General features: G+C 40.1%; 1 protein-coding gene across 1 annotated transcript; it reads right to left on the bottom strand.

The window, feature by feature from the left end:
* Positions 1-10,734: 10,734 nt before the first annotated feature.
* hamp (hepcidin antimicrobial peptide) lies at positions 10,735-11,819 on the bottom strand. Its single transcript, XM_034102534.2, has 3 exons — positions 11,515-11,819; positions 11,337-11,414; positions 10,735-11,166 (listed from the first exon to the last, which is right to left on the bottom strand). Exons 1-3 carry the CDS (start codon positions 11,599-11,601, stop codon positions 11,059-11,061), a joined length of 273 nt encoding a protein of 90 aa, XP_033958425.1. The 5' UTR covers positions 11,602-11,819; the 3' UTR covers positions 10,735-11,058.
* Between the last annotated feature and the right edge of the window lie 5,303 nt (positions 11,820-17,122).

Genomic DNA, 17,122 nt, shown 5'->3' with positions numbered 1-17,122 from the left:
CAATAAGAAAATAAAAGAACAAATGCGCAGCAGTCGAGGGTTGCATCAGTATTCAGCTGCTCCTCAGCTGGGTGGGTGAGTGGGAGGGAGGGGTGAGGAGCTCCTATCACTCCCCTCCGCTAATTAAAACTAACGGCTCCAGGTGCTGCACGGCGCCAGGCCGAGGAATGGCCGGGCGGCGTGTTTTTGTTGGTGGTTCGCCTTCATTACCACCTCCATCCATTCTCCTTAGGAGCCCACCACAGTATCGACTCGCATCCCAGCACACAATGTACAAAGCAAGAAAAAGGGGTGATCTAAATGCAAATGGTACGGTGTGATGCATTACACAGGATGTGAAGAGAAGTGATACGGGCAGCAGGAGGAAGACCCTTTCTTTTAGTAGAGGTGGTGGAATTTCAATGATGGCCGCCGGTCAATAGTATCAGTCTTCTAAATGTTATCCAAAAGCTTGGGAATGGGCGATGCTGTTTCTCAGCAACTATGGAGTTGATTAACATGTTCTACTCAGCCTTTGAGCGAAATCAATGGAAGACGGGAAGAGAGCGAGAGAGCAACTGTGTCTATTCCCAGCCCTGTCTTTTTAAATCACACCAGGTCTCGAGAGCCCTTAGGTCATCCCAGCATTCCTCTAACACACATACACACACAGTATTCAGTGTGGCTCTCGCCTTAGGCAGCCCTGCACAGATCCATAAATATGACAAATAGTTACCTTTCATGATACTGCCGGCTACATCACAAGTGCAGAATTCAGCTGCATGTTATTCTGGGAAATGGATTTGACTAAAAGGTAGTTTGAAGCAGATGATGGTCTTTTAGTTTAAGTGGACTCCCCACTGACAGCAGCATCCCATCCAGGTAAAATAAAATAGAAATGGCTAGATTAAAAGATATAAAATATGGCTTTTGTAATGAACTGTATGAGGATCCAACTACATTTGTATCACTTTCTGATACAATTAGAGAAGGTACATCAAAGTGTTTCCCCTTGTGTCAAATACTCTAGTGGCCAGTGATTAATGTGAACACAGCTTTTTTGGAGAATGTTAAATCATGTACATTTTTAATTTGTAGAAGTATAGTTGTGATTGGCTACAAATCCCTGTCCTGTACATTACATATTCTCCTGTCATTGTCACAACTGCACCACTTCCCCATTTCCCTTCATCAGTAGCTTCTGATCCAGTGCATCCCATGTAATGCACTGGATAGCAGGGCCTTCTTCATAAAGGAAAAATGTCAAATCTCTGTAAAACTTGTAAATACATTTTCTCTGGTGTTGTAGGCAGGAAAACACCAATATCACTTTGGTGTATTTGTAATGCAACAACACCCGTGCTACTAAAAAGGATTCAAATAATTCCCAACCCAAGGCAAGTTGCAAGAAAAAAAACATGACCACATTATATTTCTCAACTGATGAAGACTGCCTGAATGCCACTGACGGCTGCACAGTGGACTGAGGCCCTGGTTATGTTCTCCGAATCTAAGCAAAAGAAGGCTGCATTTTAAATGAATGGATTCACAATGAGTTATTTTTACTGTAATGTTGGAAAGCATAATAATATACTGAAAGACCTTGTTATAATGAGAGGAAGGGGAGAGCAACCAGACCCCCTGACAAAGGCCCAGAATGATCTGTCATTTTGAAAATATGGCCCCCAGGCAAATCAGTTTGAGGATTACGCGTTTAAAGGTCTCCTATTATGCTATTTGTAGGCATATATTATGTGTCTCAGATATATACAAATATATAAAAAAACATGTCTATAATGTGTTTTGCTAAAAATTCCAAACAGATCATGCATTTTAGACTCATATCCCTCTGTTTCAGGCCTGTTAGAGAAACGCTGTTTTGGGTCCTTAGCTTGAAAAAAAAGAAGAGGGGGAGCTTCTGCCTAATCAGAATTCTACGAGATACTCAGCTAAATGCTGCCGTGATTAAACGCCATATCATGTTCCAAACCACATAAAGGATTATTTCTGAAACAGTATGGAGCTCAAATGCTTTTTCTCTTGCGGGTTTACCACAAGTTGAGTTCCTTTTATTATGTCTTCACACATGTGCTCTCTCCAGTACAGGTTAGCTCTGAGTGTTAGCGATGCTTGCTAATGTAAACAAAGACCACATTAGGTCCAAAACACATTGCGCATTGTTTCTGATAGCGACGTTTCTGATTGGGCCGTGGGTGTAAAGCCAGCCCATATTTCAGATATCACGTCATATCGGACGCAAATCTGGATCAGCTCCGTTGTAGCCCCGTTTTTAGAGGTTTGGGTACGGAGGAAAAGAGAGGGTTTTGTTTTCTGAGTTCCCTGACACAACAGGGACACATATTTATGTATAAAAGACATAGAAAGACATGCACAAGTGCATTTTGCATGATAGGTCCCCTTTAATGGCCAGAGGGGAGAGCATACACATCCAACGTTTTACAGGTTCTAGATCAGCAACTGATACTTCAAATACAAAAATTAACAAGAACAACGGCACTATATTGGCACATTTGTGGCCAATATATTTAATAGAACAATTTCATGATCCCTAAGAGATCATTGGCCTTTCTCAAAGAAGACATTTTGCCATTTCATAGTAGGAAAAAGCATTTGTGTGAATAATAAAATTATCCATGGCTTGAATCCTCCGAGGAAGATAATAATTGCTGTGCAAACAAAAGAGACTTTGTATTTCTTTGTCCTCGGAGAAGGCCTATTTACGATGTGATTCAGGAGGTCAAACTCTCTCTGCAGGGGGTCATCAGGACAGTCCAAGGTTACGTTCACATTACAGCGCTTAATGCTTCGATTTTTCTCCAGATCTTTTTGCCTAGACTGTTCACATGCCTGTTGAAGTGACCCAAACAGTGATCTGTATGAATTGAGCTCTCATATTTTATTTATTGGTATAACATCAAAGAACGTTGCATTTCTGCAGATGTCATGGGGCTGCTTTGTGGTGAAGGAAACAGAGCAACAGTTCCTCTAAAACATGTGGAGATCCATCAGCTGGCAACTGTAGTTTCGACAGACTGCTGTTGGACCTTTTTAGAAATCGTATCTATGTTTGGGTCTCCTTGATATCTGTCAGTTGAGGGGTCGGGGGACTACCTCCTAAAATCAATGATCATGTCCATGGTTTTAGAAACGTTCCACTCAAAGTCATCCACTACTGGTTCTCGTTTCTCTCCTTCAAAGAGACTTGGTCTAACCACATGTTAGTATTTACTTTGACAGCTGTTTGTGTAGGGAATATAAAGGAGGGGAGTCAGAACGCAACCTTGAGGTGAACCAGAGGATGAGTAAAGATTTTCAGAAAAGATATTATGACCACTCCGTCAAGAAGTCTTGAAGCAATCCAGTGTCGTTAATATCAAATTGAAGTGTCCCTGCAAGCCAACATGGGGGAATAATATTAAAAGCAATGGAAAAGTCCACAAAAGAAGCCTGTCTTGAGTCAAGGGACACTCAATGGGGGTGCATGGCACATGTAGTTGAGGAAGGTCAGGCCAGGGTGGCATCTTGTCCTCTAGCCCTCTGCAGACCATTTAGCTATCTGTAGAGGGGCAAGTCGTACCTCAATCTCCTGTAGAAAAGCATATTATTATTATCTTCTCAAGAAACTATTATCACTGAAAATGTAAGGCTCAAGGTCTTAAGGCGTATCTTTGGTTGTTTAAGATATATCAAGTTAATAACATTTAAAAAAACTGCAGAGCCATACATTTCATCAGGACCTGAGCTCTTTCTACTATCAGAAGGCCAACTTTATACCAGCGTCAACACCAATGGTAATTGCTATAGACTTAGTCTTATTCTTTAACTTATCTGTTTGTTCTTTGAAATTATGTTTTTTAAACCTCTGATAGAACAGATAGATTGTCTGCCAGTTTAATATTAAAGTTCAAGCCATCACAAAGACTCCTTCTATACTCTCATCATGGCATCCTTTCATTAGTTCTAATGCAATTCAAGACGGCTCTTAGGTTGTTAATTATAATCTCGGCCTCTTATTCTTGTATTTTTTTTATTAAGGCTTTAAATCTTCCATAATTTTTCCTTCATTTATTTCATCCCCTCTAAAATACGCTTTCCTTTGAAATAAGCCCTATCAATTGTTGAGAGATCGAAGTTTGTCAGGTTGGTGATTTGGAAAAAAACGTTTAGCCCTTTGTTGGAAATCACTGAACCTCAACAAAAATCAATATAGCCGTACACGACATCAATGAGCATGAAAACAAACCTCTGGTCAGGGATGGTCAAGGACACATCACAGAGCACAGCTGGAGAAAAACCCTCTGGCGGTGGAAATATTCATCATTAAAATGAAAAACAATTAAATAGATATTTTTCTAGGAGTCATTTTGACAACAACAGTAACACACATAATAATGTACAAAATGACATTATTGATAACTGATTTACATTGAGCTACTTTGATTTTACAGAGTCCAGGTACTGTGCATGCATGCTTCACTGTCACCGGGGCAACTGAATAGAGGGTATACTCCAACATCACTATCCCAACAAACTTTTAACAAAACACATACACCCTGCAGTCAGGCACAGTAGAAAAATAGCAACAAAACGACATGCAACATGGCTGCTGTTACTAGGGGAAACTGCAAAAAACGAAGGCATTGGACACAATAATGAATAACTTTGAAACTTGATCTGTCCAATGTTGAGATTTTAGTTGTGCACATGTGTCAATTAGAACATAGTTAATAACATATGGCCTAGTTTTCTTGTTTAAACGTGTCATTATTTGTAGTGCCTAAGCTATAAAAAGGAAGTTTTAAACAATTTTGACTGAAATAGACCCCCCTCATTTCTCAGTCGGAGGAGAATTAATCCTATTGAAGCGCTGTCTTCATACCTCGGTCACATTCAGTCTGGTTGTACGTGCAGTGTGTTGTTATTTAATGCTCCTGTCCTAACTGTCCCACACACCCACAATGTGTTGCACCTGACACCAGACGGCCTTTGTGATTGGTCAACTACCTGCACAGCTGTTTCTCTTTGCTCCTTAACTCCGCAGTGTATATAGGGAAGGTGAGTTTTCACCTTATTCACGCTGTGTGTTTGTTGAGCAGTTCATGTCTGCATGTTGGTTTGAGCCTGATCAAAGCAAGTGTCATTGAACCCTTTCACTTTTATCAGTACCAAAAATGATTTCCTCACCACTTCTTCTTCCTCCAACACATACAATTCCACACACAAATGACCAAACTCGATGTTACTTTAATTTGAATGAAATCTAATAAACAAACTTGCCTGAAGTGGAACTGCTAAGCTATCAAGGATGAGACAACAGAGATCATTGTGCTTGCTATGCCTGTGGCATCCATTCTTGTTGTATCATTAAATATTCTTATTGAAGTTTGCCTTTGCCCTCAATGATGTTGATTTTCTTTTGATGACTCTTTGTTTCTCCTCTCTAGCATTCGGCTATATTAGGGCTTGGTCTTGTTTATTTGGCCAAATTAGTGTAATGGATCAACCCAGGGCCCCAGCTCCAAGAAGAGCCGTACAATTTGAATCCATCTCATTGGTAACCATTTGAGATAGAATAACTTGAATTTCGAGTCAAAACAATTCTTGATGAGGCCACATTCCTGGATTAAGACTTCAGTATGCGCCACATTTTAGTAACTGTATATATAAAAAAATCAGTTTTTTATGATTTTTATGATTCTGATCAAATAAATCATTGTATCCTTTAAGAACGCTTTTTGAAAAGAAATGTAAGAAAAAAACATGAAGAGCACCCACACCAGAAAACACAGTGGTAGTGTCATGCCAATCAAAAGGTAGCCCCACTATAAAGCATACCCTGCATTTCCAGGTGAATGGAAAACTACTAGAGAATGATGGAGCAGACTGTGACAGTGTGTGTGTGTGTGTGTGTGTGTGTGTGTGTGTGTGTGTGTGTGTGTGTGTGTGTGTGTGTGTGTGTGTGTGCGTGCGTGCGTGCGTGCGTGCGTGCGTGCGTGCGTGCGTGTGTGTGTGTGTGTGTGTGTGTGTGTGTGTGTGTGTGTGTGTGTGTGTGTGTGTGTGTGTGTGTGTGTGTGTGTGTGTGTGTGTGTGTGTGTGTGTGACAGTCCTTTACCCATATAGTTGTGCGTGCAGAGCCAATAGGAGACATTTCGGACATCCTATGTTGCATTTAATCATGCTTAAACTCCCTGGTGAATTCACTTTAATTGTAGCCAAGAGGGAACCTGAGCTCTACCTCTTCAGGGTAGAGAAGGGATTTTGGCTCACTAACACAACTTTTCCACACTTCTCCCCGGGCAAGCTTTAAAACTCGGGGAAGCTTTTAAACAGGTTACATACTGAAGGAACCCAAATTCTTAAACATTACTTTTTTTTGTTGAAGAAATTAACTTTAGTGGATGTCAAGTGGAAGCTCAAATCTGTCCACTCCCTGAATGACTAGTAAGAAGGCAGGGGAATAAAAAGTACTTTTTATTTAAAAATGAAAAGAAGAAAACATTTACGATAACATTTACAAATAAACGTTTCCGGCAGTCAGATCCTTTCTTTGAATCAATCAAAAATAAATCTAACTTCAAGGCAAAAACCAGGTCTGAAAAGTAAAGTCAATGCTGTATCGCCTGAAAGTTGGGTAGCCTGCAAAATGAGATAGAGAAATCTATGAAGAATTAACTCATATCTCACTTTATTTTTCACCTTGGTAAACAAGACACTTTCTTGACTTGAATATATTTCCTCACAATTGCCAGTTTCACGTCTTCTTCAATGTAGCATGATTTTCATTTTGAAAATGATTGTCACATTTAGAGTAAAATGGATGAAAAGGCAGCGAATGCTTGGTGACGTGTCTAACATTTGATTGACAAATCAAATCAAGTTTTATTTATATAGCACATTTATAAACGATTTTTGGTCGAGCCAAAGTGCTGTACATGTTATGATTCTGTTTAGTTTTGTTTTTGTTGTGTGCTTTTTCCTGTCTCCCCCTCCCTTCTCTGTTTTCCTCTGCAGGGCTGGTGTGTGACAGGGAGTTGGCTGGCTCCTCCCAGGAGTAGACGAGGCACACCTGTTTCCACTCACCTCTTCACCTGTAGATATAAAAGCCCGGTCCTCATGCCACTTCCCTGCCAGATAATTCCTCTGTGTTTCGACCCTCCGGTGTGTCTCGCTGCTCTCCTCGTCTTTTTGATTCTTTGTTTGGATTTTTGCCTCCTGTCCCTGACGACTCAGTGCCAGCGAACTTCCTGACTCCACTGCCGTCTTTTTTCTGCTTGAAGAAAGCTTTTGTTTTTTACCATCTCTCTCCAGTCTTTTGCTTTGGGGTCCAAACTTCTATCGGCCTTAACAGTACATATAATAAAAATAGCCTACAGTAGAGACACTTTACAGCTAATACAACAGCACAGGTGACAGTATGACAGGACGCTTCACAGTGTTTTGGATGCTCTCCGAGTTTTTCATATTATAAATGCTATTCTTTTACAGTGTGTCACTGTTTCCAGTTAATGAAAGTCTATTGTAATATTTTGGTACTTTAAAGCAGTGGTTCTCAAATGGGGGTACGCGGACCCCTAGGGGTACGTTGGAGTACTGCAGGGGGTACGTGAGATTACACACATATTTCAAAACATGAAGTGTAATAACTGCAGTTTGCCTCCCTGTCAGAATGACAAAGATCCTCAGTGAAGCACAAGCCCATGTTTCTCACTAAATTGTACGTACAACTTATTAAAAAGATTAGTTCAATGCAACTAATGTCATCTTAGTGTTATTGCATGATGTTAAAATTGGTTTGCCATGAATTTAGTGATGGATTGTAAACATTTTAAATGTAGCATTTAAGTGTTTCTCAGTTACAAGGTTGTTGTAATAAATCAGACACTGATGGTGCAGCGCTGTACCTCTTTATATAGGCATGTTGTCCCTAACAAATAGTTGTTGTGCTGATCAGGGGGTACTTGGCTGAATTTTGTTTTCAAAGGGCGTACATTATTGAAAAAAGTTTGAGAATCACTGCTTTAAAGGACGTCATAGTTGACTAGGTCCACTTCTAGTTTAGAGTCTATGCTAACATCAGCCTTTTACCAGACCATTCTCAGCCCCAAAACAGCTCTCAGAAGCCTCAATCTACTTGTAATGCAATGCAATTTCTTTGTTGATGCACATTACATAAAAGGTCGTCAATGTAACAGGCTGACAGCAGTCCCTTGTTTGCAAAGCGAATAATGACACAAGTTCCCTCTTAGATAGCCCAAAGCAATATTCTCTCAATTATGAATAAATAAAAAAAGGCTGTAAACAGTGAGCGGGAGGGATGTCATGGTAAGTAGTCTGTTTATGTGATAAACAGAGTTAGGACACAGACATATTTCAAAAAAATTATGCGCTTGCCAACAAAGTGTATCAGTGTCCAAAACTTCATCAATTTTTCATTTAATCCACAGAGGCATTAACAATTCATAGGTGGGTTACAAATCAAAGCAGAAATAAATTGGATTGCACCATGAGTTTTACTCTTCTTTGCTCCAGCCTGTTTGGGTGTGTATGTTGGGCCAATAGAACGTGTTCTAAAAAGCTGGTTAAGTATTTTCACTGCGTTATTGTGTTTGTTCTCAATGTGTTCTAATGCAGTCTTGATTAAGAGTAGCGGGAACCATAGGGTTGCTGGTTCAGATCTCTACGAATTACGCAAAGTGGACTGGAAGCTGAAGAGGTGCCAGTTCACCCCCTGAGGAATGCCATTGCCCTAAAGCAGGCACATGCCCCCAAAACTTCTTGAGGTGCCTGTTCATGGGCAGCCCCCCCCCCCCCCCCCCCCCACCCTCACTCTGACATCTCTCCATTATGCATACATGGGCTGATTAGGCCTGTGTCTAATGCGTACAAATAACAACAGACTAAAAACAATTTCATTTCCCCTCAGGGATCAATAAAGTGTGTCTTCATATTATTTTTTATTTATAAGCAAACACAACTTTAAAAACACTTGACCTCCACGCTTTGCTGCCATCCTGCCTTTACTCCGAGCTTTCTCTATCTAATAAAGCAGACATTCTAACAGTAGACACTAGATGTGTAATTCCTTTCAAGTGTCAGTCACTCTGCCTTTGAAAACTCTGTATTTCAGTTCTGATGTTTCTTGTGGTTTCTGTTTCTGTATGTGCACTGCTTTGATTGTCGTGTTTCACACATGCAACCACCCCCACCCACACACACACCCCCACACACACACACACACACACACACACACACACACACACACACACACACACACACACACACACACACACACACACACACACACACACACACACACCCCCACCCACACACACACACACACACACACACACACACACACACACACACACACACACACACACACACACACACACACACACACACACACACACACACACACACACACACACACCAACCTTCACTATCTTATTTACAAGATGGGACATTATGACAACCAAGAATAGCTGTTTAAGATCTCTAACTGCACGACATCTTAAAATAGTTTTTGCCTTCAGCAGTTAGTTAATTAAATGCAACAGCAGAAACTTAACACCCATAATATGACACACAAAGCTCGTAGTAATCGGCAAGAGAACAACACATTCTTATGAAGAGATGATCACATCTTGAATAAAAAGGTTACATTTCAGTCATTTATGTGAGCAACTGGATGGTGAATTTAATCTCTGCTGCCTGTTATTGTTTGTGATGAAAACACGATGGGAATTCTTACGACACAATCACATTTCTTTTCTCAGGCTTTTACTGATTGATTTATCTGATCTGCTGTGGTTCAGTAGGAGATACCACGCTCAGAGGTAGAAGCTGCAATAACTAGCTGAGCAAGCAGAGGGCACACTGTCGATACCGGTGCTTTGTTGGATTTTCCAATAACATGTTCCACACAAACACTGAATGAGAGTTTCTGCTGTCACAGATCAGACAGGATATATGCAGTGCACTTGTAGCTAGATTTCGAATGACTTGCCATTTCAAAAAACAATCGTGCTGAGATGCTTTTTAAGTAGATATGTTAAAGAATTACTTTTCAGACACTTTTATCCAAAGCGACTTCTACTGAATTCTGTGGCCTATCCCCACAGGAGCATTTTGGGGTGAAGTGCCATGCCCATGGACACAACGACATGCTGACTGTAGTGGGGTTTGAACGTATGCCCCCTGATCCAAACACCAACGCACTACTCCACTACACCACACACCTCCCTAAGATCTGAGTCACGGCACCAGCTTAGTACACTTCTTCTATTTACCGCACCCGAAATAAACTACAGGAAACACAACATTTATCACATCCTGAGGTCCACTAAAGAAAGTATTTTGAGTTGAAAACACTTGCAGCACAATGCTTAGAGTCATGAAGACCTGAAATATTAAAACTAGAGAAATTAGGATCATTTATGTTTGTATCTGAGAGGAACATTGAAATGAAGAATGTGTTTCAGAGAGTCCTGTCCAAAGGGAAAACCATAGACGAGGTACAGTAACTGACATACATGTTAATGCTTCAAAAATTGCAATTAAGTTAGGTGTAATGTGAGCGATAGAGAACAGAAAGACCGGCTTAGAGTATATGAAAGTCATCTATTTTATATAACTATTGTTTGGATGCTGTATTCACAACAGCACAAATGGCTTCAATTAGGCCTACTGCTGATTTATATATTTCCCACTAATGACACAAAAACATTTTCGAAGTTGCTTCAAATGTTCATTATTTATTCAACACCAAATATTAACTTGTTAGACTTAGAGCAGGCAAAGAGACAGTCACAGTCTGGATTCTTTAAGAAACAAATTGACATTACAAAAAGACTTAAGTATTAAAACATCCAAAATAAATACATAGAATCATTTTTTCCAGTGCTTTTACACGAATCATACCTCTTTAAAAAATGATACAAAAGAGTGTGGCACAGGCAATGCATTGGAGAAAGAGGTCAAGAAAAGGTTATTTCTTAGGATAAGACAACAACAAAAAAAGCTTCATATATTAATATTTTGTGGTCGTTGCGGGAATCTTCAGAACCTGCAGCAGAAGCCGCAGCCCTTGTTGCCCTTGCAGCAGTTGCAGCACCAGCGGCACAGGGAGAGGTGGCTCTGCCGCTTCTGCCTGATGTGATTTGGCATCTGAGTGAAACAAAAACAAGAGACATGAGCAAGAGCTTTCATCTCCAACATTTCAGCCTCTCCGTATAGGGAAAGAGAGGACCAGGGCACTCCATAGGGAAAACACATCCACTTACATTTGAGTTTTACTCAAGGTAATTGTCTTAATTAATTCAGTCAATTGAACATACCATCCTCGATTCCATTGACATTTCTTGATATACCGCAACTGGAGTGTCATTGGCCCCTGCCTCCTCGAGCTCCTGCACCTGTTAATGAATTACGCATATTTAGGAGACACATTTTAGCATCCTGACAAAACATGTATAGCTCATAAGCAAATGAAGTGAGTTTAAGTCAAATTCTTACCCCAGTAAACGGGCTGGCAGAGCTCTCCAGAATGCAAATAAAGGCGAGCACGAGTGTCACTGCAACTGCAATGCTAAATGCCTTCATTTTTAGGTTGAGGTTAAGGGGTTTAGTTATTAAATCCTTTGAAGATTAGACTTGATAAGTCTTCTTTGTCATGGGTGTCGGGCTGTGGAGAAGCACCACAATATCTCAAATGTCTTCTTCTTCTCCAGTGATGGTTGGTTTGATTGTCTGAGCAAGTGGATTTCTTCAGATCTTCTGTGACCCTGGTCAGCTGTTTAGAGTCCTTCCGCTGTCTGATGGTTGAGCATGACGATTGTGTGGTATTTATACAGTCTGGGGCTCAGTGTTGCCTCATCATTCCGGGAGGTCCGGCCCACTTCTGTCAGAGGTTACCTAACTGCGCTGGAGAAGTTTTGACCTCCTCCTCTCCAAAGTGCTGCAACACTGGAGATCCTCTGAAATATCCTTCACTGTGGGCCCCACTGTCTGTTCAGAGATATCAAATCAACTATGAACTTTTATATTAAATTACTTTCCGCTCACAGAACACGTAATCCCACACATGAACAAGCTGCTGCTATTGCTGGAAACCATTATTTTTTACAATATGAGAGCAATGTGTATTCTGTATTGATGCAACGCTTCATACATACATCAAAAATGTAACTTTTTCCTGGAAAACAATGAGCTGGAGATTCCCAAAGCAAAGGCCAAGATTGCACGGGTCAATCTACTGCATGGCTGGCCGAGCTGCACTTGTTTCGACCCAGGAAATCCTTCACTTAGGAGAGGGAGCCGCTTTGGAATATCCATTGCTCAGTCTAAAGCAGGGGTGTCAAACTCAATTTCATCTCGGGCCACATTAGCATTATGGTTGCACTCAAAAGGGCCGGTTGTAAATTTAAGACTATATAAATATACATTTATATATATTTAACCCTTTCACGCATAGAGTCTACTACAGTGGACAGCTTTTCAAAAGGTGTTTTATGTTTTTTGTATATATATATATTATATTATTTTGTATTTATATTTTTATATATATTGTTTTTTAACTATACTTTAGCTTGTGAATTTCGCCCAGGGATCAATACAGTTGTGTTTAACCCATTATAATGATAATATATTTTTGGATTATAATTTGTTTTTATTCATCTTAATCTGCAAAGTATAACTGTCAGAAAAATGTAAAATTAAGAAAGTAATATTTCCCTCTGAGGTGTATTGTAGTACATTCATTCATCAAATCTAGGGCTACTTCAGCTGTGTCAATTAGAAATTGCGTAATCCTCCCTCAGGGACTTATTCCGGTGTGAACGCGATTTACTAGGACAGTTCCGGGTATAAAGAGTTTGGCGGGACTAAGTACTGGGAACTAAGTACGGCAAAGTACTTTTGTGGGACATGTAGTTTATGGGCAACGTGCTTCTGTAGATCGGCATGTGGCCGTATAATAAACATATTATATTCTTTGCAAGCTCTTGTGGGGCCGCATAAAATGAAATCACGGACCGGATTTGGCCCCTGGGCCTTGAGTTTGACACCCTTGGTCTAAAGGATGTAATTACTACCTCTCAAATTGAATAATTAGCCCCTCAATTTTAACACATTCAGTTTTTGCATAATACACAGGAACCTGAAGTTGAACCAAATTAAATCCCTTTGAGAGTGGTTGAAAAGAAGCAAGGATTAAAATCCTCTGTTTGAGTGTCAAGATGTTTCAATTTGCATTAGTTAAAGATGAATATAATGTGATCTGATGAGGTTTATTATGTCTGGACAGCGACGACTTGCATTGCTTCAGGTGTATTACCCCACTGACAAAACAAATCTCTTGTATATCATTACTTTATGTGCATGACAAAATGCTTTTTTGTATTTCCATATTCCTTTAATAAATAACATACCACATGACAAATGACAGCTGCTTTTTTTTCATTAAAATACCATTAGTAATTTCCTGGCACACCAATTGTTGAAACCTTAACAAATATTCCAGTGTGAAATTGTAACAGTGTAGATTTAATGATAATGGCATAATAATAAACCAGATTGTTATCAATTGCATATAAATAAATAACATACACAAATTGTAAGGACCATTTTTCCTCTTATCACTGAAGCAGCGATAAACACCTTTAGATTAATTATCCTGTCAGGGTAAGAAAACTATTCCACAATAACATAAGGCTGTGAATAAAATACAAACATCAATAATGTTGGAAAATAAATAACAAAAAAAAGGCAGAATAAAGGTACAAACTGATAAAATGTGGCCTGTGCATGCTGATAAATTCAGAGGCCATTTGAATTCTCATTATACCTTCAGTATCTTTTTCAAATTGCCTGTGCGGACTCAATTAGTATGTAACATGTTACATACTAACATGTAACATAGTAGTAACATGTTGCGGGAACCCTGCGTCAGTGGGTCTCGTTCACTGATAACCCCGCTGCTTACTTTGGGTGACCACAACATCAGTGTCAACAAATACAGCCATGAATGGCTCCACATCGGTTGGAATCTACCCACAATTCTTTAATATGGAGTAAGAGACATAGCTCTAGTCCACTATGAGAATCGGCACATAATGTCCACTCACATGTCGATGAACACATGACATTTTGTTTTCCATGCTTCACTAGGCATGACTCAGCTAATGAGAAATCTGAATATGACACAGGTTGACTGGACCAGGACAAAAATATCAGATTCAATTTCAGTGTGAGTTCATTAGAGAAGAAAAAAAAATAGAAAACTTTAAATAAAAAGTAAACAGTGAACAAAAACAACAACTTTCAGATCTGGGTTTTCCAAGCATGCGTGGCCTGTCGTTCCTAAGCATTTGTCTCGTATCGGTCACTGCAGCTATCAGTAGGAATCTTCTGGCCAAACAAAGACAGGCACCAGCACGGCAGACAGATTCACCTCAGCAGGGGCCACTCTCCCTTTTTCTCCTGTTCGAGGGCATTGCCCCCTCTGTCCCTATTTCATCATCGTCCTCTGTTCCTGCCCCCTTTCCCCCCCTCCTCCCGTCCCTACAGCTGCAAGACACTCCACACATTCTACTTATATCAGCTTATCTGCTACCTAACCCAACACAACACCACTCGCCACCAAAACACAGCCAGGGCGAGTGTTTACTCAAAACTAGGACATGGAAGAACCAGTGTTGGAAGAATTTGTAAACAAACATGGGAACTTGTAATAGTCATGGCCTCTGATCCGGTACTGCTCCTCAGTTCAACCAATGCAGTGTCGTTTTTCAGACTAAGGGGGTGGTATGGAGCAAGGTTGATGGTTTCTCGGAAGCTGACACTGGAGATAATTCCACACTTTGAAGCATGTTGCAATACATTACTGGAAATTACAACATTGTCAATATTAATTCCATTCAAGAAAAGGGGAAATATCTCCTTAAAAAATAGAAAGAAGAAGTTTACAGCAGATTTATATGGTACCTTTTCATAAAAACAATTACGCTAAGCACTTTACAAAAAAGTGTCGAAACTAACACGGTCAAAAAAACTGAAAAACTTCAGTAAAGGTTTTCATATAAACATGTCAAGGCACTTAACTCTAATGTTTCTGTTTCAAGTCGGGGAGGCGCCACTTCATTACCCGTCTCTGTCGAAATGGCACCAAAATGCCCCAAAACATACTCAAGAGAGAAAAACAAATCAGGAAAACATCGCATGGCAAAATACTTGCTCAATATTCCTTTAAAAAAGACAATAGGTGATTGGAAATGTGTCCATGCAGAGATTTGTATCATAAGATCTTTGAAACAAATCATAGTTAGAAACTGATAGCTTTGTAAATATGAGCTGTAGTCCAGTGTTTTTCATTTGATTGTGGTTGCTATAGGCTACATGATGTTTTGCTGAGTTAAAATGTTAAACCATGATGATAACACTTTTGTCATTGTTCGGCGGTCCTTAATAAAACTCTATTGTCAGCAGAATCTGTGATTTGTTTTTGTTTTACCCTGCGAATACTTTCAAAACTACACTCCCCATTGTTTCTTCTTATTTATGAACTGTGTGTTCAAACTCCAAGTCAAATTTTTTTTTTAAGAATCTGCTAAAAAAAAGTAAAACAAATAAAAATGTCTTGACAGCAACAGAAAACATACCTTGGTGCTGATACTACTACTATGAGCGAGACAGGTGCTGTGTAGTTATTAATGTAGGCCCAAGAAAGATGAGACGTACAATGTACGAGAAGCATTGTATGTCAGATGGAATAAGACTCTTTCTGTCAGCCCTTTCTCGACAAATAACAACCTCAGAGAAAGCAAATGAGAAACAGGCAGAGGCATCGGGCAATGTTTGCTGCTCACAGAGAGCTGTTGTAGCCCCAAAAGCACAAAGAAAAGCCTGCAGGACATGAATCTGTGGCTTTCCAGGAGAATGTGTTGCCCAGTTTGATGAAAATCAGTCAACCATGTGCATAGGTAGACTGGCCTGAACATAGATTTAAAAAGGCTTTTCTCCCCCATTCATTTACAGCAGTTGGCTTTGTCCCACCCTCCAGGCAAACATGGACATTTGCTCCGTACTGACCAGAAATGAGCCACTGTTCCAAATCTACTAAGTGCAGCACTAACCATGTACTGCTCAAAGCGGAGACACACCTCTTCCAATTCACACATTAATTAGTTGTAATTCTATTATCTGCAGTGAGAGGTCAAAGTGAGAGTCCCTGTCACTCGCGACATTTTACATTTGTTAGAGTAGGAACAAATATGTTGTTTTAGATTTTTTTTCTCCACACTGAGCACTCTTCAGAGGGCTTTTACAGGCATTGGGTGAAAGAGGCACACTGACTGACAGACTGAGAGTAGTATTTCCCAATCTGACAGGTACGTGGGATCAGAGATCAGCCACTTCAAACACAGACAGGGACACACAGACGTCCGCCTGGCTGTGTGTGTGTTTGAATGGCAGCTGACAAGCCTGGAGACACTGGAGGGGGTCGGAAAGACACAAGCAAGTCAAATTAAACAGACTAATGACGACTGATGGATAATGAGTCTGTGAGTTATAAATACTCTTAATTTGTGCGCATGTACAACACCACAGTCCGCATTTAAAAGATTATCCAAAGCATGACTTCTCTCTTTAAGAACCGCCAAATGATGCTTAAGTGCCTTGACCTGCAAAGTCAAACTCAATCTCACTGAAGGCTTAGATGCGCCTTTTATCCACCATTGATCTTCCTCACCCAAGGTGCCCTCTGTGTGTTCCGACTGCTCACAGGTTTCAATCTTACCAGAGGGTTGATCAATCGATCGGATGAGCTGGAGTACACAGGGAGTGCCTACTTTCTCCAAGGAAGCTTAATCCTCCAAATGTGTTTTGTTAAAAAGGCTGTCTTAAAAATGTCTTTATCTGGAACTGTGAAACGCTTCCAGGCTGAGCATTTTTACCCATCTACCATATCAACGAATATTAAGGATTTAATCAATATTGAATTGGGCCTATTTTGAAGGTAAAGAGCCTCAGGTCTCTGCCATTTCAATTCATTAGGTTTCTGTATATAAACCCCATCAGTTTGAATCTGAATCCCTCAGAGACAATGGGTATTAAATTAGTTTGA

This window comes from Pseudochaenichthys georgianus, chromosome 16, assembly GCF_902827115.2.
Source record: "Pseudochaenichthys georgianus chromosome 16, fPseGeo1.2, whole genome shotgun sequence".
Lineage (NCBI taxonomy): Eukaryota > Metazoa > Chordata > Actinopteri > Perciformes > Channichthyidae > Pseudochaenichthys > Pseudochaenichthys georgianus.
Note: the sequence above shows the minus strand (reverse complement) of the source record. Positions and strands in the feature narration are given on the sequence as shown.

Excerpts from the sequence above, each read along its gene's own strand:
- hamp (XM_034102534.2), bottom strand. The coding sequence starts at position 11,601 with ATGAAGGCATTTAGCATTGCAGTTGCAGTGACACTCGTGCTCGCCTTT. Across the intron at positions 11,415-11,514 it reads CTGCCAGCCCGTTTACTGGG|GTGCAGGAGCTCGAGGAGGC; the intron begins GTAAGAATTTGA and ends ATTCATTAACAG. Across the intron at positions 11,167-11,336 it reads TGTCAATGGAATCGAGGATG|ATGCCAAATCACATCAGGCA; the intron begins GTATGTTCAATT and ends TGTTTCACTCAG.